This window comes from Echeneis naucrates, chromosome 13 (genome assembly GCF_900963305.1).
Source record: "Echeneis naucrates chromosome 13, fEcheNa1.1, whole genome shotgun sequence".
Lineage (NCBI taxonomy): Eukaryota > Metazoa > Chordata > Actinopteri > Carangiformes > Echeneidae > Echeneis > Echeneis naucrates.
Window position 1 is genome coordinate 16,243,642 of NC_042523.1, and position 27,945 is coordinate 16,271,586.

Genomic DNA, 27,945 nt, shown 5'->3' on the forward strand with positions numbered 1-27,945 from the left:
ACTTCTACTCTTTTTAAGCCTAGTTAGACCTATGATAATATCAATTCACAGTACTCAGTGACCCCTGGGTCGGTAAGGGAATAGTTACAGACACCCCAAAAGTTGTGAATTGAAAGTCGTACTAACGCCCAACAACATTTCCTAAATGTAAAGCCATGTGGCGGCTATCTGCTCCTCCTGGTCCTTCAGGGGCCTGCAGCCCATCTGCAAAGTTCATTGCCTTTCTCTTCCACACAAACTACATTTGTATTTAAAGTTGGGCCTCAAAACACAATTTCCAGATGTTTCTCAACTGTCATTTCTAAGACTGGTCTTGTGCTATTGCAGTACGCTATAAGTTGGATAGCAACTTTTTTGTCAAAACATTCACCTTAGCCCAATGTAATCTGTCCATCAATAAAGGGTGATGACTCATTACATGCACTGACAGTCAATAATCATCATGTTAATTATGTTGTTCCAGATTAAATTTTACTCTTACTTTTCATTTATAATAAGCAATCACAATGCCATCAGAGCCTATTGCAGTATGAGAGAATCTGCACCAACGTACATTTAAATCATTATATTGTCGATGCATTGTGAGAACCATATAGTTGAAACACTGTAATGTCCAACTAAAAACATGATATTGGGCATTAGCTTCCACTATACATGAGTAAAATCTGAGGCATAAATCAAAAAATATGCTTAGGCCTCATGTATTCAAATTTCAAAGTTCAAAGTCATTTTGTTGTCAATCAGCTATATGTACATGTTCATGTAAAATGGCCAAAACTGAATGGGTGTATATCAACAGGTATAACAGGAGTCTAAGATCATACATAGAAAATGGCGACAAAAGCCATAGCACATACCTCATTGGTACTCCCCGGAAATGAGGGCCAGACTTGCATTTCACAAAAGCAACATCACCTTGGAAGAGAAGAAAGGAACATGGAAAGACTTCCAAATTAAATTTTGAAAGGTTTTATTGCAATTTTTTGTTAATGTGTTTGCAGCTGCACTGTTCATCTGGTTAATACATGAATAAAATTACCATTCATAAAACTAACAGAGTAATTAGGAAACCTGACACCGAGTGTCATCTTAGCAATTTTCAGTGATCTGCAAAATGCTGTAAGGCACATCAGACGGATATATGACAGATCATATATCATAGACCGTCAAACGTTAATGCCACTTAGAGCAGGAACATGTTTGAAATGATATTTGCTACATGTACAAACATATTTAATTCCACACAGCATATTACCACAGCTACTATCAAGCTGCTGTTTTTTCACTCCGACTGTAATTTGACCTCAAGTCACCTAAATACCCAACTCTTGAGTTTTTAGACCAACGACAGATGTGAACAATGTGACTTTGTAAACGCTTGTATGATTTTTTTAAGATGAACTCCCACCTTTTCAAACCTTTTCAAACATTTGAACTTCTCCAAAAGTGAAATAGTTTTCATTGGAGCTGCAGCGACGATACATGGAGTCATATTTTGCGGTTATGCGCTCATTTGACACTCACTAATTTAAATATCTGTGTTTTAGACAGTTGGTGAGATTGAACTGAACGTATGAAGGCGTTACTTTTGATTTAAGAGACTTATTCCCAGCGTTGTTTGCTGACAGACCTGTTAGAGCTCTTATAAATAAGCGTCGACGTTGACCCGGAGCCCTGTCGGCAGCTCCACAGGTTAAACTTTACTCCACAGTCGTTGCACAACGAGCAGCAGAGACACCTGAAATCCGCCGCGAAGCTCCGACCGTCTTCACTTTTCACTACTAGCCGACGCGAGGCGCTCGACTTTTGAGGAAGCTTGACGTTTCTCCGCTCCGGGCGGTTTTCAGACGGCAGACAGTGTGTGCGGGACTCTGACGTGACGCGGCAGTGGGGCTGTCTTTCCTCCGCTCTGCCTGCATTCATAAACGGATATGATAACCCAGCGCTGAAAAACACCGGAGCAGCGACAAGCAGTCAGCTCTGACCATGGCGGAAGAGGACGACGCGAGGATTCGGATTTTACAGAGCCTGCGGGGTAAAATATGTAAGTCTGACGGGCTGACGAGCCGGTGTTTTCCGTCCACACCGGCGCGGACTCGGGCTCCGAGGGGGGGGGGGTGGTGGTGGTGGTGGTGGGGAGAGGCGTCGGTAGAGGCAGGCAGGCAGGCGGTGGAGAGAGGAAGCCGAGAGGGGCGCGGCGTGCTCCCGGCAGTGTCGACAGCGTTTGGGAAGCAGAGACAGCCAGTTCATCTGGTCGGGTCTGCTGGTTAACGTCAAGTTAGCATGCGTGCTAGCGGCGGCTACTAGCTTGTTGTGAATGATTTCATTCATCGGGCAGCGGCTCACCTAATCAGGCTAATCGGGCATTTTAACGGGTATTAAAAATTGTATTTCATTATTATTATTATTTTTTTTTTAAACACGAGAGTTTTGTATAAATTTGAGCTGCCCGGTGAGCTAAGTTAACGTTGGTGGCAAGGCAGGCTAGCTACCACCAAACACAACAGCCCATCGTCACAAACCCATTCAGCTGTAACCTGACTCACCGGAGGCATCCGGCACACCGACAACTCACATAAAGTTAGAGGAAAACAAACACTTCGGCGACAAAGCATCAGCGGATATTAAATAACACATCGACGAAGAAAGCAATGCCCACCCCCCAGTGAAGATACCTGCTGTGAAATACCAGAGATAACCGGTCATGTCAGTCATAATTTATTAACCTACCGATGGCAGGTATTGAATCGGCAGCTTTTCAGACGGATGGGTGAGTCCAGATCTGGATCCCTCAGCAGGTCCCTCAGTCTGACCTGTATGCAGAGACATTGATGTAGAAACATGTCCACCATCGTGTTAACATTTGCCACTTCATCAATTATTAAACCGCCCCTGGGAAGAAATTAGTGGTCTAGGTTGCTGCACCAAATAATCAATTGTGTAAGCTACTAGTTAATATGATATTACAATAGCTGTTCAGCTAATAACAGTCCAAATGGGAAACCTTGGCTTGAGAGTTCCTCATCCTCGTTCACAGACTGGGTTGGTCCAGTTAAGTACCTGCTTAGAGCCTGTGCACCTGTGTCAATGAATATTTGAGGAAAAATTTTTGTCAAATTACACAAATCCAATTTGTGTATCTCAGGTTTCAGCCATCACTAACATTCAGAGATTCACATCACACCAGCTGAACTGATTCCCATAATACATCTTTAGTTGTAAATGATGGGGTGTTACAGACTGTAAGCTCCAGTCCTTCTTTCTACATATATCCATAAGTTTACATGGCCTGCTGCTCCACCCGGTGTGTTGGCGTTTAAGGTAGTTTGACACGGTTAGGACTGAACGGGCAAAGTAAACCTCAGTGCAGTCTATCTTCAGAAGAATTACATTTATAATAGACGGATTATATTTTTGTTACGAAGATAATATAATTATTTTGTTTCTGTTTTAAATCTGTTATGCTTTTGGTCTAGTTGCTTGGGAAAGACTGTGATTTAAGAAATTGCTTGTTGTAGATGTGACTGAACTGTATGTATTTACTGTAAGGTGAAAATAGGTTGACTAGTCTGTAGGGCTACTGCATAGGAACACAATGGGAAGGCAAATGTCAGTTTCACTACTATGAATTAATGAGAAAACAGTTTGCAGAACAAAATTGAGGAACTATCATGGCATGTAACTCACTTTGCAGTCTTACGAAACTCCATTCTTCCTTGTTCACACTTTGTCCTTTTTCCTTTAGCCTACATCAATGGAGGTGGTATTCTGCAGAGATGTATTATCATTATACTACTGCTATATAGTGCAGCAGTCATTATACAGCATTCGCTACACTGTCGGAACAAAATCAGGAAAGGAACAGCAGTTAAAATGACTACACACTCATTGGCTAAGACAGTTATTATTTAGACATACCCTCTGACCTTTAGGTCATGGTTTTCACAGGGTTACATGCTTCTGTATTAGTGGAAATGCTGTTGAAGAGATTGCAGTGGCGTTGCTTGGTCAAAATGTATTATATGTGTTTGTGTGCGCAATACCCACTAGGTCATCCTGGTCGAAGATTAGTGACAACCTGGCTGTTTTCAGTGGCCATTCCTAAGATTAGTCACACACTCATATTAATAGCCTGTTTAAAAAGCTGATCTCACTGGTGGCTTTTCTTAATTGGGTCCCCACCTGGGCTTAGGATATCTAACCAGAGCCACAGGATCAACGCAGACTACTGTTGTTGCCCCTGTAATCCACCACTCTAAATCTGACTCATTGTGAAGTTATTGATAGTAGCTATCTTGAGTGACTGCTGTTTCTCTCTTCTGACAATTCAGGTTCAACTAGTGTAGCTGTGACTTGGTGCATTTTTTATGCATGTTGCACAAAACCTCGTGGCATGTAATCTGTCTGCCTGCAAAGTAATGAAAGAGTGGGCAAGTAGTCTGTGCGCATTACAAAGGTGTTTATCATTTGTGAATCAGCGCTGTACTGTCACCATTGGTTATGCTGAGGAAGTCAATGTTTCATATTTTTAACCACATATGAGCCTCAAGTCTACTTCAGCTACATCCGCTCTGCAGCTTACCCTGACAACTGGTAAGAGCCAGAGCCCGCATGTTAACAGGAGGATGTTGGCTATAAAGGCATATTTCAGTGAACTGTATATGCTGTGCACTGTATATATAATGTGTGAGAGCAATATCAGGCCCTCATATTGATTAGTATAAGCTGTGCACAGACAGCTGTAGGGAAGACAGCTCTCACTCTAAGGGCAGTTTATTTAAATCAAGATTTAAAGTAATTTATTCCAAATATATATATTGATATATATTTATATATTTTAGTTTGTCAACTGACAATTGTGTGTTTGTTTGGGTTTTTTTTAAGATTTGAAACTAAAAAGCATATTGAATATATATTGTTCATCCACTGAAATGTTATTTAGTTAATTGCTCTGTTGAGGAAACCCTTGTTTAATGTAGAACTAATAATGTATACTGTATACCTGGGAAGTGACAGAGAAAAAGATGTTATTTCTTGGGATGAATAGGGATAGTCTAAAATCTGAGTCACAAATATACCAAGAGCACAACGCAACACACGTGCAGGTCTTTGCAAGGTATTGATGGTTGTTCGTAATGATTGTTGTTATTTCAGTGCCAGGCAAGAGAGTAATGATAATCTTTTCTTTGTGCCGTAGGTGAAGCTAAGAACCTGGGTCCAGTCTCAGGGCCAAATCGACAAAGGGACCTCTGTACCTTTTGCACCATAAGTTTGGATCAGGAGGAGGTGTTTCGCACCAAGGTTTTTGACAAAAGCGTCAGGTAAGTAAAATAACCCTGTAAACTCTACCAGTCATGGATTGAATTTTCATGCTGGTTCATGTTTGAAACCCCATTCTCTTGTTGTTTCATTTCCCATTATGGTAGGTCTTTTTTCAACAATTACTCTAAAGGTGGGCTGGACAATAGATTGATAATTGAATAGATTTGTTTTCTTCAAAAACAAACTAAAATGACACAAATTATTCAAAACAAGTTTGGTTTTTATTTTAAAGTGAAAATTTGTAGTTTTGGACGCAAAACTACAAATTTTAATTAATTGATGGAATCAATTTATCTTTCGGCCCTACTCTGAAGGTGGTAATTATGTTATGTAGTTATGTTAATTATGTTAACAGTGTAGTAAAATGTTGTTAATTTTCAAACATTACATTTACAACACAGTTCATAAATGTCAAGTTATAAAATGTCTACTTCGGTTATGAGATGTTATTGGACTACATTTTGAAAAAGGGTGTGAAACAGTCCTTGGTCAATTTGACAGATTCATTTGATGCAATGTATTTTTATTTCAATGCAGTATATCAGCATGTCTTAATTTTTGCTCTGGTGTTGAGCACCTCTAGTTTGAAGTGTTTAGATGTTAACATTACAATCGATGAATGGGTGCTTGTTTATATTGGCAGAGGTTTTGGGTGCAGTTTGTTTTTTTTTTTTTTTAATCTTTCATTTCTGCCTTAACTATATCTTTAAATTTTTCTTTGGTCACTGGCTCGTTACAATCTGTTTGACACTGATGGCTCCATAATTTTATGTTTTGTACTATCAATATTAATGAGCAGTGAGAGAGATTAATCAGATAAGTAACAAAAGTAATGCAATAGCTGTCATACTGTGACAGTGATTTATTTTTTTTCCTCACTTTCCATCCTAAAGATTGACAAATATGCGTCTTATTTGTATACAGTTTCCACCATCCATCCATCCCTGTATGGAGACACAGTTTACTCAAAAATGTTCCAGTATTTATCTCATGTGGAAACAATTATACTAAACTGTGGACCCTTTTGTTTGTTGTAGGCCTATCATGAGAAAAATATCCCATGATCCCAAAAAGATTTGATTTGAAATGCAGTCAACTGCTTACAGTCAAAGGTGTCAATGTGGATAAGAGCAAGGACTGAAATTCAGAGAACCTTTTAGGTTTCATATCTTCATCATTGCACATCACACTGTAAACATGGGCCTACCTTCTCTAGGTATTTCACAACAGCTTTTTTTTTCTCTCTCTCTCTCCACTGATTTCGGGACTGTCAAAAGGATTTTATAGTGTCTGAGGAAGTGTGTCCTCCCACGCTCGCTCTTGTCTTTCTCTCTGTGTCACTCTCGACTACCTTAGCTTTTGTTTATTATGTCTTAATAATCACTCAGATTTGGCCCCCTGTTTATAAAATGGTGCCTGACTCGTGTGTTTTATAAACTCAAGCTTTTAATGGTTTAAATGCTGTATGAAACTTCTAATTGCTGCTAATCTCAAGGATAAAGCAGGCATGTACAAACAGCTGTGGTCAAGTGCTTTTACCAAGCAATCTCACATTATGTAGAAACTAGGATGACAGAAGATAAGGTAGTATAGTGGGTGTATCTTTGAGTGTATACAGAATAGGGAGGTTACAAGTGCACAGTTCCATGTGATGGTGAGGAGTGTGTGTGGGCGTGCACTAGATGTGTTGGCCAAAGCCAGTGTGAGAAGTGTCAGGAAATATATTTCATATCCAAGATGCATAAATTGCAGGGAGAAGCATCAGGGTAAGGATTAAAAAGCTGTAGGACCAGGTTCTCTCTCAATACTGGCAGTGAACACTTATATAGAAATGCTTGTTTTTGGGCTAGTTCCTGTGTACCAATTGGGTTGACAAAATTAAGCATGGATTAAATGGAAGTTTTCAGGATATTGCATTCAAAATATATGACGTACAGTAATATATGAACAGATTAGACTCCAAATTCTCTCCTAACTCACTTACCATCAGCTGTAAAAACATTTTAAGACGAGGATTGCAGTTTTCCTTGGACATAAGAACAGTTAATCCAGTACAACTGTCTGAGCACTGCTCAGTCTGTTAAGGACAGGTGGTCCATCTGCAGGCAGAACGTACATTGAGGTAGTGCTTAACCTACAATCGGCTATGTCAGAGCAAGCTGTCTTACTTGCAGACTTGGTATATGAGGTAGCAAAGTTGGCAGGACTGAGTGGCACAGATGCTCGGGCCTTATATGTTTCTGCCAGCTCCGACAGGGCAGTTGGTCCTGTGTTGAGAGCTAACCACTGTGCAGCTAAGCTAGGCTATACACTGTTGTGATACATGCTATTTACTGACTGGAGTATTCCTATTCCTGTGTTTCTACGGGCTTCTTCCAGGAGCTTCTGTGTCTTCTCACAGTCTAAAGATCCACAGGTTAGGTGAATGCTATGGATTTAGCAACTAATTGCCATCACATGGCAATGTAATGGTATGCATATCTTTCTAAAATTATTTTGACAAATGTCCAAATTATTACTCCTGCTGGGAAGTTAATCAGCTAGTTTAAAGATATGTTTTCGATTGTTGTCACAATGTGCTGTTGGAATGCTATTTGGACTGCGAACGCTAGCAGAGGCCACAAGGCTCATGGCAGGATGTAGTGTTGGTATATCCAGGCTTTAAATCTTCCAGGTAGACCAGACCTGTTAACCTTGGTGTGCCAAGCACCAAGCTCTTGAGGGGACTTTTGGATAATGGCGATGTCGTCCAATCGTGTGTTAGAGATCTTCCCCAAGCTCTTTACCAGCTACTCTGTGATGAATCGCACAACTGTTCCTGAGATGGAGAATCGGAATTTGTCACACCTTCCCCTTCTTCAACACCACAGACCTTGACTTGACCAAACTAATTTAATTGAGAAAATAATTAGCAAGGAAATAATTTGTTATTTGTGGTTAGCACTGTCACCTCCCAGTAAGAAGGTTGCGGGTTCAATTCCTGGCCTGGGGCTTTTTTTTTTTTGGTGGAGTTTGCATGTTCTCCCCATGCTTGTGTGGGTTTCCTTTGGTTACTCTAGTTTCTTCCCACTGTCCAAAGACATCATGTTTGGGTTAATTTGTGAGTCTAAATTGTCTGTAGGTCTGGATCTGAGTGTGAGTGAGTGGTTGTTGGTCTCTGTCTGTCTCTGTATGTTGGCCATGCGATGGACTGGTGACTGTCCAGGGTGTACCCTGCCTTCACCCAGAGTGAGCTGGGATTGGCTCCAGCACATCTATATGAGCCTTAACTCCATTTAGGCAATCAGGTTACAGACACTGATCTGGTCACAACCAATCACCCTTTACACCACACACCAACACACATTCTCTCAGAAGATGCAACTTTGTGACTGATGTGGACTACTGTTTTAATTTTCAGCCCTTTCTATGGTGAAGACTTCTACTTTGAGATCCTACGTCCATTTCAGTTTTTATCCTTCTATTTTTATGTCTAGACCTTGTAAGATTCACCTGCACCCTTGGACTGACGTTGTAGTGATGGTGAGGTCATCTGTGTAGGCGTTATCGGTGGCTGTCGTCCACCTGACTTGGTCAAGGTCCCTCTGCATTCCACCTCAGCTGGCTTGACAGCCATGTGACAGCAAGAGTGGGAAAGAAAAGAAAGATGGTGCAGACCACACTATTCCTTTTCCAAAAGATGCCAGTCTGATCTTTCTAACCCAGAGGTGATCCTCAACTGCTTGGAGCAAGCGATTCACCCATCCCCAAGCCAAAGGGATTGAAATTGAAGGCTGCTCACTTCCTGGCTCTCTCTCTTCCCCACTTCCTTTGCATCCTGCTCTGCGAAGGACTATCATATTTCGCAGGATGTTTTGCAGTTCCACCAATGACTGTTTCTCCTCATCAGTAGACGTATGTATGAGGGACTGTGCTCTGTGGGTTGCCTCCTAGCCAGGCTCCTCCTGTTTCTCGCCAGGTACAAGACTGTATCTGTTTTTATCACATCTCATTCTGGTTGGTTCTTACAGTTTTCCACGAAGGCATATTCTTGTCGTCAGTCCGTCTGCACGGCTCATTAACCTTAGATCTGTATGATTGGAGATTCCACCCCCCCTGTTGGGATCTTCCGGGGTAGTCTATCTTTAGGACTTTCTGTAGCTTTTTGCGATCTTTCTCACGAAAAACAGAGGATATGCTGCTAACCCACACTGTCCCATGTGCCGTATTTCCAAGCTGTCAACTGTCTCTCCTGTGGTCACCTACCTGTTCTTGGTCGTCCCCCAGTCTGTTCCTTGGGGTCACCGGCCAAGCCAGATTTTAAGTATTAGGAAACGTCTCCAGGATGCACTGGGACACATCATCACTGTGGTGACCTGTTGTGAATACCAACAATAGATAGCAACTAATGCCATGTGGTCCAGCAGTCTTAGTGGGAAGAACTGCTTTCATCCATTTCTCTCTGTTGACTATATGATGACAGTATCGAGTTAGAGATTTCCAGTTGGATAAATACTTTCCTCAGTCGCAAGTTTTTCTATTATGTAGCTGTGTGGGCCATCTATTTTCAACGCTTTAAATAAAAACCCAAGTATTCTTTCTTTCATTTTTATACATACACATTTTTAGCAAATTGTAGATGCATTTTTATTTCTGTATTGCTTTTTAATTTGATGCACAATGTTCAATTGCATATTAAGGAAATGAGCATAAGGATTATGGAGGTTATGGTTTGCAAAAATGACAGATTTAAATCTACGACATGGCAAGAACATTCCTTTCAACCCTGATGAGTCATAGGGGCACCCTGTGTTGTCTGCCGTCTGTTCAGGCAGCTCGTTTACCAGTAAATTAACAAATGCTGTGTTTGTGATTTGCTCATATATGATAATCTTATCATGTGAATATTGGAGTACTACATACATTCAATATAATTTTTCGAGCAATAAATACAGCCTTGTGTCACATTAGTTAAATCATCATCACATAACCCAACAGCAGTACTTTTTTGTTTTTGGGGGGGTATCCAAAAGCATGAAATCATGTAATCCCAATTCTTGATCTTCCACGTTTTTCAATAAAACATAAAATTAATGTGGCAATTAAATTTTCTGCAGAGCATTGATATATAAATTAGATAAGTGTTCAAAGCTGGAATTATTACAAAAGGAATTGATAAGTCTATTGAAAGAAAACTGGTTCTCAAGTAATTTTTAAAAATAGTTGGTTGATTCAACCCTTAAGTTGAGTAGTAAATCGAGCCATTTTAAGGTATTACCTTGGAGCTCGGTCAGCATTTTTTATATCAACACAAACTAATTTAATTGAGAAAATAATTAGCAAGGAAATAATTTGTGAAAGAGTAGTCACTTCAGCCATACTGGTGTTATACACGGTCAAGAATCAAGCCCAATGCTAAGCAAATCTAGTAATTTTTTTTTAAGTATATCTTTACTTATCTTTATGAGTCATAACTCCATTTAGGCAATCAGGTTGCAGACACTCATCTGGTCACAACCAATCACCCTTTACACCACACACCAACATACATTCTCTCAGAAGATGCAACTTTGTGACTGATGTGGACTACTGTTTTAATTTTCAGCCCTTTCTATGGTGAAGACTTCTACTTTGAGATCCCACGTCCATTTCAGTGTTTATCCTTCTATGTTTATGCCAAGGCTGTTTTCCAAAGGGATCTGCCTGTTGGTAAGTAGCATTGAAGAAGGGCCTGACACAAGTATATTTTTCTCATGTGACAGGTGAGCTGTAGTTCATTGTTTGTTTGTTTGTGTGTGTGTGTGTGTGTGTGTGTGTGTGTGTGTGTGTGTGTGTGTGTGTGTGTGTGTGTGTGTGTGTGTGTGTGTGTGTGTGTGTGTGTGTGTGTGTGTGTGTGTGTAAATCTTTGTCTTTTCAGGCAAGGTGTCAATCCGGAAGGATGACCTGTGTAAATACAGTGGGAAAGAGCACTGGCTTAGCCTTCAGCCAGTGGATCCTAACTCAGAAGTTCAGGTAATTTCTATGAAAAAGTTCAAATCTGATACTGAATGAACAGTATATATACTTTTGTGTTTATATTTTGAAGTTGACATTCAAATAACTGATAATGGAACCTTACAAAAAACTTGCAGCACCCTAACATATTAAACAGGAAATCCACTTGCATGTGGAGTACAATTTGCATACAGATAAGATCATTTCCATGTCAAAATAACATTTTTATTCTTTCCAAACTGCGTTGCTTTTATTGTTTGTTAAAATGCAATACACAAGGAAGAAAGTATTTTTAGGATTTATTGAGTGTTTTAATAAGAATCCTGTAGCTAACAGAACTGTAGTACAACCATTACTGTGCAATTATGAAAATGTGTGAATGATAAGGTGTGGATGGTTTTAACTGCACATCACTCAATCACTATCACTTTTTGATATTGTAGAATTTTTTTAACATTATTTGTGCCACCTGCAACATTTAAATGTAACCAAAATAAATGCAGGTGCTAAATGGGTTCTATGATGCAGTGTTTCAAAAGCCTTGATAGAAGTATTTGACACTGGTGCTCCCTGTTCTTTTATTATCATGCAAATATATGATGTTGTGACTGTGCCATCGTTTTATACCACTAGTGGGTCACCTGCCTAAAGCCCATGAGGGAATATTCAGATTATATATATAACCCTCAACTCACTAATGCCAGAATCTGATTTCAACCCCCCCTCCCTTTTTTTGATTAGATTCATTGGCCTTCAGCACAAAAGCACTGACTTACAGTTATACTGTAGCTAGTAAAATATGAAAGGTGCTTTTTGTCTTGTGTGGTTTTGAAACCGATGTTTTGTGCTCAAACAATTAATCTGTAATTTCTGCAAGAGTGCAGTTTTAATTCTAAACTCATGCTGTAAGTGGATTTTTCTATTTGATCAAATAGTTTCTGTTCTCTGGGTGAAACTACAGCACACCACAACTTCTGTGCTGCTGTAGCTTACGTATTGACTTGAGCAGCCATTAGCCCACGCCAGGCTATTCTGGGTATGTGCTGGTACACTGATTCACTTACAAGTACACACTTTTAACTGCAGTTACATTAGTGTGCAATAGAGGTGTTATCGCAAAGCTTCTCTTGGTTTATTGTCAAGCAGAAGCTGTGTTTGTTATCCTGTGAGAAATGTTCACTCACATTCAAGTGAATTTTGCCAGTTAAAAAAGAGCAATGTCAGGACAAATGCTGTACATTTTTTTGACCATATTCATAACCCAAATGGGAAAGTGAGTGTTAATTTGCTTATTATATTGGCACATCCAGATCCTTGAGCAGTAAATAGCATTATATTGGCTCAAAGACCTATCAGAAAGAACTACTTGCCATCTCAGCCAAGTGCTGAATTGCAGAGATGGAGTGTGTGGGCGTTTTGCTTAGCTCTCTCTTTCTCCCTATCTCTCTCTCTCACTCTCTGTAACTTCCGAAGGCAAGACCAGCAGCCTTCACCACATCCGACCCTATACAGATCCTTTTGAGTGATGACAAAATTAACAGCTGTTGTGGCAGCTAGTAACACATGGTACCTTCATTAACCTAAAACAGCAAAGTTGAAGAGGAAAAGTTGAACCATGAGTATGGAACACACACCATAGAATAATAATACTTTCATTACCTTTTGTTTGAGAGTAGCCTTTGTGGTTAGGTTAGCCTGGGATTTTGGCATCTGGTCATTTTCTCACAAGCACATGTGATGGCCCACACTTGTTTTGTTATCTCAGGGTTCAGCTTCAAACTTTTGACTTGTGCCCTGATGTAGGACTGAGAACTTGTGACTTGAGTAATTTGTATCTTCTCAGCAGTCACTCTCCTCTCTTTATTGTAAACAGGGTAAAGTTCACCTAGAGATGCGATTGAATGAAGTGATCACAGAGAACGGCTCAGTAACACAACACTTACTTGTCCGGTGAGTACCATGATTCCCTCATTGGCAGGAAAATATGCTCTGATTCAGCTTGTCATCTTATAATTCGGAGAATTTGCAGGGAGTTTGACATCAAGGTAGAATTTTAGAAGCTCATAATTGAACCAAATGAATCACCTGACAGTGATATCAGTAACTATTTATTCATAAAGTTTGTGCCAAACTGTGTGTATGTGTGTGTGTGTGTATGCATGGTATGCAGCTCAAAATATTGTGATATAACAGGAAACGCAAGAGAAAAAAATTCATATAATATTGACCGTTGTTAAGTCTACATTGGACATCAAAAAGCTATCCCAAGCACAGGCTGCTAACGGGTAATGACATGCTGTTTACATGTGATGTTTTGCACCCCCCATTCATACTTGAAGAGCACACTAATGAGGAGGAAGTGATGGCATCTGAGCAGGAAGCCTGTGCTTCTCACACTGCAACCGCTGTGGTTTTCTGCTGCCGTCATTCCCCGTGTCACTCAGATTGTTTGCTTAAGCTATAACTTTTCAGTGTCAGCTTTCACCATGTGTGCACACTTTCAGTCATCTGTGACTGCATGGCACCCTGCCGTAAAATGATCAGTCACCAGAGATAGTCAGATGAGCTTAAGAACAAGATGCAAGGGAGAGACCAAAGGGAATATTGTCATGGCACCCTGGAAGATGATACACAAACATCCTGACATTTTCTCTGCATGGCTTCTCCCTCTGGCATCACTTAGCGCTGAGTTGAATTCATTCTTATTCTCTGCTGAATCCTGCTTAGCACCCACATCCTGTTTAGAGTGCTGACAGTGTCTGTTTGTTGTCACCTTAAACACCTGTGAAAATAGCAGTGGTCCCTGTGTGACATGAGGGTAGAGCGCTGTTACAGTATTGTTGCATATTGTCTATCTATCGATTGTGACAGCGTTAGCAAGCCTGAGAACTCATTGACTAGACAAAAAAGAATAAAATTATATTGAAATGTAACCGAATTCAGTGCAAACCAAACATGTTAGCCTTCTATTTTGTGTCCACTGCTGCTTCCAGGCCCCGTGACCAGTATTTTTCTTCAGAATCCAAGCTGATGATACATGAATCAATGCTGCATCCAAATCCCGAGGACTCAATAAACAGAACTGATGATTTATTAGGTTATAATGAACATTTTGTCCTGAGTCAACCTCCTACACTCACAGAATCTAATTAGGACATCAAGACATGGAAACAAGACTTCTTTAGTTCATTTATTTCTGAAACTTGATGTGGTTGATGCACTGCAACTAACAATGACTGATTACCTGTTCTGTAATTGTACAGGGATATTACCTGAGGCAACAGAATAGCATAGCAACATTTTTAATGAATCATATAGGGGGTAGAAGTTCTGTTGAAATTTATGAGTGTATTGGAGACATATATACCTATATACTTGCTACTGTGATTAATGCACACCATAGAGGGTTAATAGCAACAACATTTGAGGCATCTGTTGAACCAACAAGAAATTATTTAACGTTTATTAAGCTAATTTCTCAAAAGGTCTGGGCCATTTGAAAGCTTTATATAATTGCTTGAAATAAAACTTTTCTGAAGATAATTGGCTCTAAAAGTAGCACTTACAAGAGTGGGTGGATCACCTCCTTGCAGCTAATTTGAAGATACAATAGAAATTAATACAATATTTAAATCTTCTGTAAAATCCAGTCAATTTTGTGCCCCTGCATAGTAATTGCATTCATTTCCTTGTGCCCCTCTCTAGGATAATAGAGTGCCAGGAGTTGCCTTTGATCAGTGGGCAGAACTGTGACCCCTATGCCACTGTGTCCCTCGTTGGACCAGCCAGGTAACTCTGTGGTTGCTGCACATGCACGCACAGCACGCCACAAGAAGCTTCCTAATAAATTACACATGACAATTGCAATTCTCTGCTTGTTGTAGTTATGAAGACAGTATGTATGCAGCTTGACCCAATAGTATATAATATTATAAATACAGACTCCATTGTGCAGTTTTGTCCTTTCTAAAAGTTTAAAGAAAAAAGAGGAAAGTATATACAAATAACAATAATCAGGATTACTAGGATTACTGATCCATCTGGCTAAATGTCTACCTACCATTTGCTTCTAACCTGAACTTTGTTTCAAATAGTAAGACAACATTTGAAGGTTTTCAGTTACATGCAGACATTTACAAGGTCATTATCTCAGCAATGTAACCAGGGGTGCCTTGAAAACAAATAACAGTAACTTAATTTATGTGACAAGATCATGAAAGAACCTATGTTAACATATTTTCTAAATGTATTACTGTAGTCTTGATACATAGAAACATGAACAAGAAATTAAAAATTCATTCACTTAAAAAAATGTGAGTATTAAGATTTCTGTAATGTTTTGCCTCAGGTCTGATCAAAAGAAAACAAAGGTAAAGAAGAAAACCAGCAACCCTCATTTTGAAGAGACCTTTTTCTTTGAGGTAAATTCTGAAACCAGCCATTTTGCTGTTTAACCACATCATGGGTTTGAAATTAACTTCTAGCTATGCTGCTGTTAAACAAAAGTTACAGGTAAACCAGTAAGTGTCCAAATGTCATCCTCAGGTCACACGCTCCAGCAGCTATTCTAAGAAGTCTCATTTTCAAGTGGAGGAGGAAGACATTGAAAAACTTGAGATTAAGTGAGTTTATTGTTCTGTTTTTCTCTCTCTCTCTCTCTCTCTCTCTCTCTCTCTCGGTTACTCTCTTTGGTTTTGACAGAAGAAAATAATAAAATAAAAATAATTTCTAATAACTTGAGGACAAAACAGTGAATTTGGATTTGGTGTGTTCTGACTACTGATAGAGAGCCTTGGTTTCTGGTTAAGGATATGTGGGGCTTCCATCACAGTGGACTCATAGCTCACTGGGTAAGACTAGACAGAGTCAAAGGTAAACACTCATGCATGGTTTTGAGGTTTGGATTTGAGGTGGTGTCATTGCACGGGTATTATGTATCTGCACCAAGCAGGTAAGGACCACTCAGTAGCGATGTACGACTCGTCCCTTTTGTGACATTGGTATTGGTCAGTTTTGTGATTGTGCTGAATATACATAGCAACAAATGTGTTGATGTACATGTAGTTTGATGTCGTGCAATGCCTGAGTTTCATAGATAAAATGTATTGTTTGGTTTTCATCTTTCATCTTTACAGAGTTGATTTGTGGAACAATGAGAATCTAGCTCAAGATGTGTTTCTTGGGGAGACAAGGGTACCTGTCAAGATCCTGCAAAGTGACCATGTCCACAAAGCCTGGTAAGGACAAGATCATTTCTAACATGTTTCATCCATAAGAAATGGAAGCAAATGGATTACTTGCATCATTTGCATCTCTCACCCCATCTCACACACACATACATACTGCTACAATATGCTTCCGCTGGTGGAAACTACTATTATTAGAGGATGTTGTTGTTGTTGCTATAAATATTGTCTTTGTTATTATTTAACTTGGAATTTCCAACAATACCCCTTCTTTGTGTTTATACACGTCTTTTCTTATTGTATCATTGACAAAATATGATGCCTTTCCTTCTTTGTAAGTATTTAATTGTTGTCTTTACGCAAAACATGGCAGAAAATGTCCCTCTGAGGTCATGGCTGAATCACCTTCCTCTTAACTAGATCAGGTCTTTACAGGACAGGTAGAGCCTCTTGCATTGGAGTGTTTGTCTTTCAGAGATGTGTCCTGTCAAATCATTATAACAACTCGTACTGTTAGTTTGCCATACCATACCAATTGAAAATCTTCCTAGATTTCTCAGTGTTCAGCAGTTTTTCCATTGTGTGGGTGTTTCCTTGCTTTGCATCAGTGTAGGTGATTTGGGATTCTGCCAGATAACAATCTGTTGGTACATGAGGGCTGTGAGTTGAGTGCGTAGGTGGCTTTTTGCATGGTGGCGGTACCTCATATCTTGTGTTTATGCTGGAAATGGGCCATGTAGCACACATCGAAACAGCTCAGCTTCATAAAATCGGTCCAGGTGATCAGGTGACTTCTTCAGGGAAACGTTTCTGTGCCTGTGCCCATGATTACAGATCAAGCTGCTTATGGACGAACTTGAAGCACATAGCTGCAGCTTTTGAAGCACTGCAGTTAGACTCCACATTTAATCATTTTGTGTTTTGCTCCACCTGTTGGTTTCTAAGGAGACATGCATGCAGTAGATAAGTGAACAGTGAGCTATTTAACAAACCTTTTGACTTTAATCCACCATGCATTTGCCCAAACTGTTAAACCAAGAAGATGCCACATACTTTCTACAATTATATGGTGTATAGAGGGAGGTTATTGAGTGCTTCAAAACCCCTTAAAGAGGAGTTTGAGCTGCTTTCATCTTGGTGATGCTTCAGAGCCGCAGTAGCTACAGTGAACATCTCCTATTTGTGTTAACAAAATAACCCATAGTCTATTATGTTTAAATTGCTAACTTTTTCCAAACAGCCTGGTTAATTATGGTGATATACAGAATTTCTTCCACATAGCAGCCTGACAAGTAGTGTTTTTCTCTGGGGTCTTAAAGGTATCTCCTCCAGCCTAAAGGAAACGGCAGTAAGTCCAAGTCTGATGATCTTGGATCCTTGCGATTGAAGCTGACCTACATAGAAGACACGGTGCTGCCATCTGTCTGCTATACACCACTTTGCAACCTGCTGCTCAAATCCCCTGATGTGAAGGTAAAGCAGAAGTTACTAGAAATTCTAAGATTGAGTAAAAGAATCTACACAGTTGCACATGTTTAGTTTGAGACAATATCACAATAAAGGCCACTGTATGCTAAAGATATTCAGGGTCCCTATTATAGATTATTCATGGTGATGTATACCTGGGATGGAATTCCTTCATGTAGCTCAGTCGCCTCAGTCAGAGGTTTATGTCGTGTAATCATGCAGTTGATTAGTTGCACATTGCTTTTTCCCCCTCATTATTTCCTTCTCTCTACAATTGGTGCATTTCCCCTTTTCACCTTTTGCTCCTCCCTTCTTGCCTCCTTCAGCCAATCTCAGCTTCAGCAGCACATATCTTGGGGGACATCTACAGAGAGCGGTATGAAGCTGTTCTGCCTGTGGTTCGACTGCTGCTCTACCACAATCGCTTTGTGCCTTTTGTCTCTGCTGTGGCAGCATTAGAGCTGGACAACACTCAGTGAGTACTCACATTTCCAGAAGACACAGGACAGGTATATACTGGTCATGTGCCAAGCTAAATGCCATGACTGCATTGTTACTTCTTGTTTTTTTTGTTTGTTTGTTTGTTTTTTAGAACTTAAGTGTTACTTATTCATTTCTGCTGTCATTTTTATGATAGTATAACCAAAATGAAGTTAGGAACAGAAAGCAACTCAATATTAGAATTTAAGTTTTTTATCAACACTGTTTTAATATATTATATATCGAACTCTGAATAGTAATTAATTTAACAAGTTGTATAAACAGGCAATTTGTTTATTTTTGTTTTTACCGAAACAAAAGGAATTAACTTATTTGTGTCAAAACTATGACAGGGTTTAAAAAAAATCTCTAAAGGACTTTCTGTAAGTCTGTAAAGGCAAAAATTGTTTTTAATTGCTGGTTAATAGTTCTGTGTCCATGCAGGGAGGCTAACACTATATTCCGTGGCAACTCATTGGCTACACGCTGCATCGATGACATGATGAAGATTGTAGGAAAGAATTACCTGGCTGTTACCCTGAAGCCTGTAATAGATGAGGTATGATTAAGGGCCAACATGTTCATGCATTTGAATGCACATGCGCGCACACACACACACACACACACACACACACACACACACACACACACACACACACACACACACACACACACACAGATATATCCAGATGGCAAAATGGCCATGAGTCCCCTTGGTCAACTTGGAAAACTCTTCAACATCTGCCTCTCAACTGTAAGCAAGCTGATGCAAATGGTACTTTTTGGAGCTTTTACATGTTACTGCATCAGCCATCAGAGTGCAACAAAAAAATGTACCCAAATGCTTGATTGTCTTCACATCTTGTCTTTAGTTTGTAACTTAATGTTGCTCTTGAATAATTTAGATAATTTATACAAATTTTCAGTCCCTTGACACATCTTGAAAAATTATGAATATCTCCAGTATTACTCATCGCCTCATGTTGTTGTCCTAACGCCAAGAAAATGGGAATAATCTGCAGATTTATACAACACAAACTCAAAAGTAAAACATCTCTTAGCCTTACTCATTTTGCAAGACTAGCCTTGAGCTATGCATAATTCTTTGTTGTTGTTGATTTATTTTATTTTTGTCCTTTTTTTTTTAACCTTCCATAGATTTGTGAATCCAACAAAACATGTGAGATAGACCCCATTAAACTAAAGGAAGGTGACAACGTAGGGGTCAACAAGGTAAATACTACTTGTTTCTTTCACAAGATAGACATTTTCATTCTGTCTTTATTCAATAAAGATATAAACATGTCTGTAACTATTGTTCTCCTATACTCTGCAGGAGAATTTACAGGGCTACGTCCATAAAGTCTTTTCCTCCATTACTCAGTCCAGTTCAAGCTGTCCCCCTCTCATGTGTGATGTCTTCAGGTCATTGAGACAATTGGCCTGCAAACGTTTTCCAGGTAAAAGCAAGAGCCTGTATCAGTTGCGACTGTTGTGTCTATGCAACCAGGGTCCTCAGTTTTCTAATTAAATGTGTTGTTTATATTTTGTATGTATTATTTAATGTGGATTTGTTGTATGAGAAAAGTAACAGATTTAACTCACTGTTCTTGTGTTATAAACACATGTCTACCACAAGGTGGAGCAAAATCTCTTTAACTTTAACACAAGCCTCTCCCTTTGTATTCACACTCATTCACTCTGCATGAATGAATGCAAAACTCATGTTTTTGTTTTGCTGCTCAAATATTCTCTTTGTCTGAACAGCTGACCCACATGTTCAATACTCAGCTGTTAGCAGCTTTGTGTTCCTGCGGTTCTTTGCTGTTGCTGTTCTCTCACCACACACCTTCCAACTACGCTCCCATCATCCTGTAAGTACATGAACGCCCACCACCATTTAAAAATACAGAGCAAATGCCAACATGGCCTAAATGTCGTTGTTTATTTATATTTTACTCAATTTCTAGGAACCTGAGATTTCCCGCACACTCACTCTCATCTCAAAAACCATCCAGACTCTGGGCAGTTGGGGTAGTTTGTCAAAAAAGCTGGTAAGATTAATAGTAGCTAGATGACAGTGAGGTGGATACGAAGGCAGGAAATGTAAAATGTACTGGAGTGAATGGTTGCAATATGGGCTGGGATGTTACTGTGTAATTGTCAAATAATTATTTTTAAATCAGTCACATGTTGATTGCCATCTGTAATTTTTTTCGCTTTTCAGTCTAGTTTCAAGGAAACCTACATGTACGACTTCTACAAATCATTCCAAGAGGACAAGTGTATCGAAAAAGTTAAAAAGGTATTTCTTTGATACGAGGTCAGAGGTCTGCAGAGTATGTACGTCTGTGTATTTGTCATTTTGATTCACCATCATCTATTATGTTTTCCAGTTCCTGGATGAGATCTCTTCAAATGTCAGCAAGGAGTCTAGTGGTCTGGAGGACGCTTTAGTCCTCAAGGAAGGGTGAGTGTTCTTTATGAGCCTAAAGAGGAAATATTATGGATCTTCCTCAAACACCTTCCCTCCAAAGGGGGTGGTGTTAGAAGGTGGGATGTTTGCATTAACCAACTTTAACCAGGCAGACATTATGATCTCATGCAGAGCAAATGAGAAAGTGGTTTGCCAGAGAAAGGCTGTAAAGTACAAAGACCAACTTAGTGTGGTCGAGTACATAACGCTTTGGCTCAGACCTCACTCGCTTTTGGGTACATTATTTCCTTTACATCATCTCACTTACTCCACCACATTGACCTAGAAAGTTTAGGAACTTGCAAGAGACATGTGCTTCAATTCTTAGTAGGGATCGAGTAAAAGTATTAGATTAGTTCCTGTTGTTCAGTTTACAAATAGGCTGATTACCAAATTTTGGCCATATTTTTTTCATCCAGTTGGACAGTTTTAATTGAAAAATTGTCTTTGAAACTCAGCCTGGTGTATATTCTTACAGGGAAGTACAGAAACGGGCCCAGGGGAAAAAACGCATTGGAAAGAGAACCTTCAATAAGAGATGGCTCAGAGTGACCAGCAGAGAGCTCTCTTATCATAAACATAAAGGTGAAACCAATATTATCATTACGTATATCATCATATGCCTCTTTCATCTAAAACCTTCAAAAAAAAAAAAAAAAACCATAAGGAGACTGTCATGTGTTGTATGCTTTCATATTACTACTGTACTTAGTTCAGACATGCCATATTATACAGGCATATCGCCAGTATGCCTTAAAAAGGCAAATTAAACAAATTCTCCAAATACTGAAACTCGTTACCCAAATAGTTAGTAATGAAAACTTTTGTACCTCCACCCAGCAAGGTCACAAGTCGGTTAACTGGGTGTTTACTCTGTCTTAACTGATTGATGACATTTAGTTCATAATCATGCATGCCTAAGTTTTGAGAGCTCTTAGAGTAAATAAAGTACTCATCAGGGGATTTAAGGATGAAGTCCCACTACACAAATTAACCTTAACACTAACAAACCTGATAGGTCTTCTATGCATCTAACCATCACTGTGGTATATCTTTGACATAAACTTCTGCTCTTCAGGGAAAGAGGCCCTTTGCGTCATCAATGTCAAAGATATCCAGGCAGCGGAGAAGCTGGATGAAAGTGCCTTTAACCGCAAAAATGTAAGCCAATCCCCTTAAGGTGCTCAGTCATCACCTCTGAAATGTGGACCTGTATAATGCAAATTTTAGCGTTAGTACCAGCTTTTAAAGTAAAAATAAACAAATAATTAAACATTATGTTAATAGTGTTGTTAACACTATTAACTACTACTGTTACAACAGTAGTTATAAGTAGTTACACTACTACTGTTTACAGCATTTGTTTACACTAGCTGTTGATGTCACCAGACAAAATAAGTTGTTTGTCATATTTAAGAAGAGTGAAATGGCTTGTGTTGTGAAAGTTAATCATTAGTCTCAGGTCAGAATCAACGTGTTTGTTAGTACATGAGACTGTAAAAGTGTTGTGGAATTACCTGAAAATGATTTTGTTGACAGAGGGATGAAAAAATAGCTCTGGTCTCGCTGTGTCAGATGTTTCAGGTAGTCCACTCTGAGAAGCCTCTGTATGTGCAAGCAGGCAACTGTGTAGAGGCCAGTGAGTGGTTGGAGGTCCTCGGCCAGGTCAGTCGCTGTAATGAGGGACGGCTAACTACCTTCCACCCATCAAATTACACCAGTGGAGCCTGGCAGTGTTGCAAAAACCAGAGCATCAATGCACCGGGCTGCAAGCCCTGTACAACGTGAGTCTTTTCTTCACATGGCTGCCATGATCACCACCACCAGCATGGCCAGATTACTCATCGAAAGTGTTCTCGCTGCTCATTAATAGGACGTGTTGCAGATCAAAATAAAGACTTACATAAAAATCATTGTCTTCTAGTCTAAGATGATAGGTGCAAGAAACAGAAATGTTGCAGAAAGAGCAAATTTGAGAAATCTTTACAATAAAAACTTTATTTCTTTTTAGCTACAAAAGGTTCTCCATGATAGTATTAGCAAATTGGTTTTTCATGTGTGAATTGACACATGAAAAACCAGAACCAGAATGGAAAGTCTTGTTTAATTTTGAAAGATTTGAAAGATACATTATTGAATTTCTGTCTGGATGATCAGGATGAACGCTCATGTAAACATACCTTCTCCTGTGAGAGACCAGGGATGATAGTTACAGTCTGTAAAAACAGAGAGCTGCACAATGGTAAAATAACTTGCTGAGCTACAGCGGTGACGATGAAACGTGTCCTGGGAGTGCACGCAGCAAGCGTATGAACATGCACTGACAGTAAAGTAATGTTGGGAGAGCAGACTGGGATGCCTGGAGCACATTGTGGCAGCCAAGAAACCTTGTGCCAATAAGACACTTGCAATAAGAAAATTATTGAAACAGAACACATATATCGGCAATTCTGTACCAGGTTTTGAGTTGTTACAAGTGATTTTTGCTGGATTGTTGTCTGTGCTATTCATTCCTGCCCAAATATTTTCCTTCATTCCCTCTTCTCCTGTTTCAGCACCATGCTGGCCAACCTGCAGCTCGACATAGACTGTGATCGGGAAACGGAGAGAATTTTCTCCCTTCTCTCTTCAAATGATACCAAACTACAGGACATGGAGGGTCAGTGCCTGTTCATAAATTACTGTTTATTGAGAAGTTTTGATGATGACACCAGTTCTGAAAAATGTTAGAGGATTATGGGATTCCTTGAGTATAACAACCTTGACATGACCTGTATTAATGATTTATCCATGTTGCATGTGAACTTGTATGATATGTGTGGTATAATGGCGCCTACTTTCAGTTTTAAGGCTGACACTTTTGGTGGGTAAACACAGAGAAACTACCAGCCTAATACAAAGAGTTTTTCCATTTTGGATTTGAATGAGTCTGGCTGAGCTGCTGTCTACTGAAGTTTGTTTGTATGTTTGCATGTGCTCTCCCTGACCTCTGTGAAGTGCAGATTGAAGGCAAAATTCTTGTCTGATTACTTCACCTCTCAAAACCTGGATTTTATGCATAGCTAACATAGCTACAGTGCTTAGAATGACTGTCCGTTCTCAAACGCTTCAGCTGCACCATCTAATGACCGTTGTCCTCTGTGCAGATGCATGTGCCAGTATGGCAGTGTACCAGGGCCCTCAGCGGGAGCAGGAGGAGTACTCCAAGTTCACCATTCAGGAACCCAAAGAGACCTTTCAGACACTCAAACAGCTCCGTAATGTCATGGAGGAACTTCAGAGGCAGCACATAATCAGGAATGACACCACAGCTCAGTATGGCAGCCTGTAAGTGTACGACATGTCGCATTTGCACTGGAACACACACGTAACATGTGTCAGTATGTATGATTTAATCAACACTTTTATAGACTAGTTTTCAATCTGTTACCATGAAGGTTTTTTTTGTTTGTTTGTTTTTTGTTTTTTCTATTTCTGATTTGATAAACAGGATATAAGCTGCTGCTCTGATGACTCAGATGTAGCTGCGCCTCCACATAGAGAAATAACACATTCGTCTGTGGTATCATTTCCTGTTTCAGAGACAATCCAATAGTGGGGAAGACCTCCTAACCAGGGTGGGCAGGTTTGGCCTAAGATGGCCATCCCAGCATGAGTGAGTACGCCACAAAGAGCACATAGGTGACATGCTGGTGTCTTCAAGGAGGACTCATTGTTGTCCCACCAAGGACGGCTGCTCCCCATCCAGGAGGAGAGCAACAGATACACCCTGACCTCCCGACATCATGACTCCACTACAGCAACAGGAAGTGGATGGAGCTTTTCCACCCTCTCCCTCTCTCCCCCCTCTGCCTCCCCACTGAGGACTTGCTGCCTGTCTTAATGTGCATCCTCTTTTAATTCAGCTGTATGGAAAAAGGCATCGTTAGATTGAGTGTGAATAGGCTGCTATTTTTCTTTTATTCACCTAGTTTTATAAAAACAGCTGTGACAATACTTGCCCAATCTTTTAACATTTTGCTCTTTGGAGTTGATTGATAATCACCTTTCTGGGAGACCATCCTTTACTTGTGCCCAAGTACACTTAAATTTCTCTCTAGTCTTGGTGTATTTTCTCTTCCTGAACAAATGGATATATATTTTCAGAGTAGAGTTAAGTTCATGAAACCAATCTGCCTTACTATGATGTATGTTTCTTTCACATGAAATGCTGAGGGAATAATGCAGAAGCACTTTAACTATTTGGAGCTCTCCAAATGTAAAATCATTAGATACTTGGTATCAGTTTCCCCCCTTTTGATCAGTTACATGATCACAAACACATTTTTCTTTCATTCTTGTACAATAACATTGATGGCCTGTAGTTTTCAAGGTATTTTTCTTGACCAAAGACAATTTCATAGGTTTCACTTGAAAAAAAAAATATGTATTTTGAATACAAATATTTTAAAAATAGAATTTTATGTTTGTGTGTGTGTGTGTGTGTGTGTATATGTATATATGTAGATATGTGTGTGTGTGTGTGTGTGTGTGTGTCTGTATATGTGTGTATATATCATATATGCATATACATATTTGGGTTTTTTGCGTTGTTTAGGGTTTTGCATTGCATTTAAGTGACATTGGACAAGCATGCTTTTCAGTTTTGTGCCCACATGACTGGTGCAGAGTTGTATTGTGATTGTGAATGATATTGGTACAGTGTGTATCGGGTCTGTGCTGTTATGTCAAGAGCCTTGCAACATATCTATCGTGGTTATTGTGAGAAATAATGGAGGAAATTCAGAGGAATCAATAACAAACACACCCTGTCAACAGTTGATCAGTGCGGCAGCCAGCATACATTCAAACCAGGAGGGCTGTAAAAAGGTATGCTTTTAACCTATTTAACCTTTCTGCAGCTGTTAGCTGTAGCCCAACACTGCCGCTTTAGAAGTCTGCTGTAAACGAGTTCAAACAAAATTTGTGCACTGTGTGCCGCTCTATACTCGTATCTTAGTTTTTATCTCAGTAGTTGTTTGTTACAGAAAATGAGAGGATTTTTTTTTTTTTTTTTTTTTTTTGTACAATTGGTTTATTAACCAGCAAGTAAATGGATAATATATTGATTCTGAAATCAAAAACTCAAAATCTTCAGTTGCAATTTTTCAAATATTTTTTATATCTGTCCACTTCCCAGTGAATCCACAAATTATTCTTGCACTGGAGAAAACTTAAAAAAAAAAAAAAAATCAAATCTAGGTTCCTGTAATGTTTTTCAATTGAATAATGAAGTGTTGAAACAAACAATTAAAGAAGAAACTTGAATTTATTATACCATCAAAGGTTGAACATTTAAAGCTGAAAATACAGGGTTAACAATGTTTTTCCTTTTTTATTCTTTGTGGAAATGTGTTGTGTTTGGTCCGTCATATATTTCTAACATGCATGTTTTGTGTATTTAACAATTTATTTTTATAGGAAAGCTTTTTTTTTTTTTTTTTAACACTGATTTAATGTGTTGCTCTACTGGTACGGTTATGTGTATGCAGCACTTCTTTGAGGTTGGCCGCTTATTTTTCTTTTTTTCTTTATTTCTTTGTTTCAACTGCTTGTTGTCCCAACGCAGCTGATCCTGGCTGGAAATGAGTGAACTAATGAATCAGAATTTGTGTTTTAAAAAGTTTTCAGCTTGCCTTGGTTGTTACGAAAAAGAAGGAAAAAAAGAAAAGGACTCTAGACCAAATTTCAAGAATACATTAAGAGCATCAAACTGTTCGGCCTTTTGTGCTCATTTTCCTACCAAGGTGACCATGTTTTAATTTCCCTTCAATTTGTCGCCACATAAGAACGTGATCTGGTTTTAATCAGAGCCCGCCTCCTCCTCCTCCTTTTCCCTTGTCTGTGTAATGTCCTGAAATGAAAATGGTCCGTCAGTTAATGGATGAGCTGCATGTAGGCAACACACCACTTTGCCTGGCAGTTATTGAAGTTCATCTGTTTTTACTTTCACATGTGGGACTGTAGCCAAAAAGGTTATGATTAGAATAACCAAACTGAAAAGGAAATGTTCATATTTACTTTGATCAGACAAACAACATCAGTGGGGGTTGTTGCCAATTTACCCATCTGATCAGATCTTCAGATAAATTCTTGAAATATCCAGGATTTTGATTGAATGAAGCCTGATTTCAGGCTCTGTTATGAGTTTTCTTTCAAAAATATTACAATATTTACATTTCTTTTCAAATGCAGTGTGACATTGTGAAAGTTGCTTCCTTCTAATCAGCTTGCATTGTTCTGTAAGAGTACAAGTACACACGACCGTCTCTGAAGCCTTAACTGGATTTTTCGTTCTTTTTTTGTCCAATGTACAGTCTGTAGTTGCAGAAAGTAAAGGATATCTTTACATCTCCAACTCATATCTCCTGAATGTCTCCATACTGCTTCGGTTCAGTGTCTGAAATTTTTATACATGTGAAATGTTTTATTTTCCATTCATGGTATTTGTGTCAATTTGAAAGGATCAGAATAAATACTTGGACAATGCCAACAGTTTGTCATTTCATAAACACAATATCAAAGGAAGTACTTCTTAACATTGGAAGGTGCAGGTTTTTATTTTGAGGGTTTTGAGCTGCTTTATGTTGTCATCAGATATTTGCTGTGATGGGAAGCTGTTATTTCTAAGTAATGAAAACTGATCGCATCGTCACTAAAGTGAATCAATAAACAAATTTTTCCATAGAAAAAAAAAAAAAAGAAAAAGAAGTTAACTGGGCCTTACATGTCACTGAGCTGTCAGCCCTTTAATCTCTCTTCTATTCTTTGGCACAGCACAACAAATCTCCCCCCCCCCCAAAAAAAAAATTTGATTCCAAATGACACTGACCTGTAGCAGATCCTGTTCAACCTCTGGCTTTACTCCATCAAAGTACCTGCTTCAAAGTAAACCTGCTCTGGCTTCAAAGCAAAGCGCTACATCGACATGCATGTAAAATAATATGGAGGAATGTTAGTAACAATATTGAGGTTTAATCAAAATTCAACAGCCAGCCGTAA

General features: G+C 39.2%; 1 protein-coding gene across 1 annotated transcript; it reads left to right on the top strand.

Moving 5' to 3' along the window:
- The first annotated feature begins 1,760 nt into the window (after positions 1–1,760).
- rasa2 (RAS p21 protein activator 2) lies at positions 1,761–27,436 on the top strand. Its single transcript, XM_029516840.1, has 24 exons — positions 1,761–2,044; positions 5,198–5,321; positions 10,907–11,010; positions 11,219–11,313; positions 13,169–13,245; positions 15,001–15,084; positions 15,644–15,716; positions 15,841–15,917; positions 16,431–16,532; positions 17,801–17,954; positions 18,275–18,423; positions 18,873–18,987; positions 19,587–19,661; positions 19,765–19,888; positions 20,196–20,302; positions 20,399–20,482; positions 20,656–20,733; positions 20,825–20,898; positions 21,383–21,489; positions 21,983–22,065; positions 22,480–22,688; positions 23,460–23,563; positions 24,051–24,231; positions 24,486–27,436. The coding sequence occupies exons 1-24, from the start codon at positions 1,987–1,989 to the stop codon at positions 24,514–24,516; spliced, it is 2,469 nt and encodes an 822-aa protein (XP_029372700.1). The 5' UTR covers positions 1,761–1,986; the 3' UTR covers positions 24,517–27,436.
- Positions 27,437–27,945: the final 509 nt, after the last annotated feature.

Coding starts and splice junctions, on each gene's coding strand:
- rasa2 (XM_029516840.1), top strand. CDS start 1,987: ATGGCGGAAGAGGACGACGCGAGGATTCGGATTTTACAGAGCCTGCGG. Junction 19,662..19,764: donor ACAACGTAGGGGTCAACAAG/GTAAATACTACT, acceptor TATACTCTGCAG/GAGAATTTACAGGGCTACGT. Junction 22,689..23,459: donor GGCTGCAAGCCCTGTACAAC/GTGAGTCTTTTC, acceptor CTCCTGTTTCAG/CACCATGCTGGCCAACCTGC.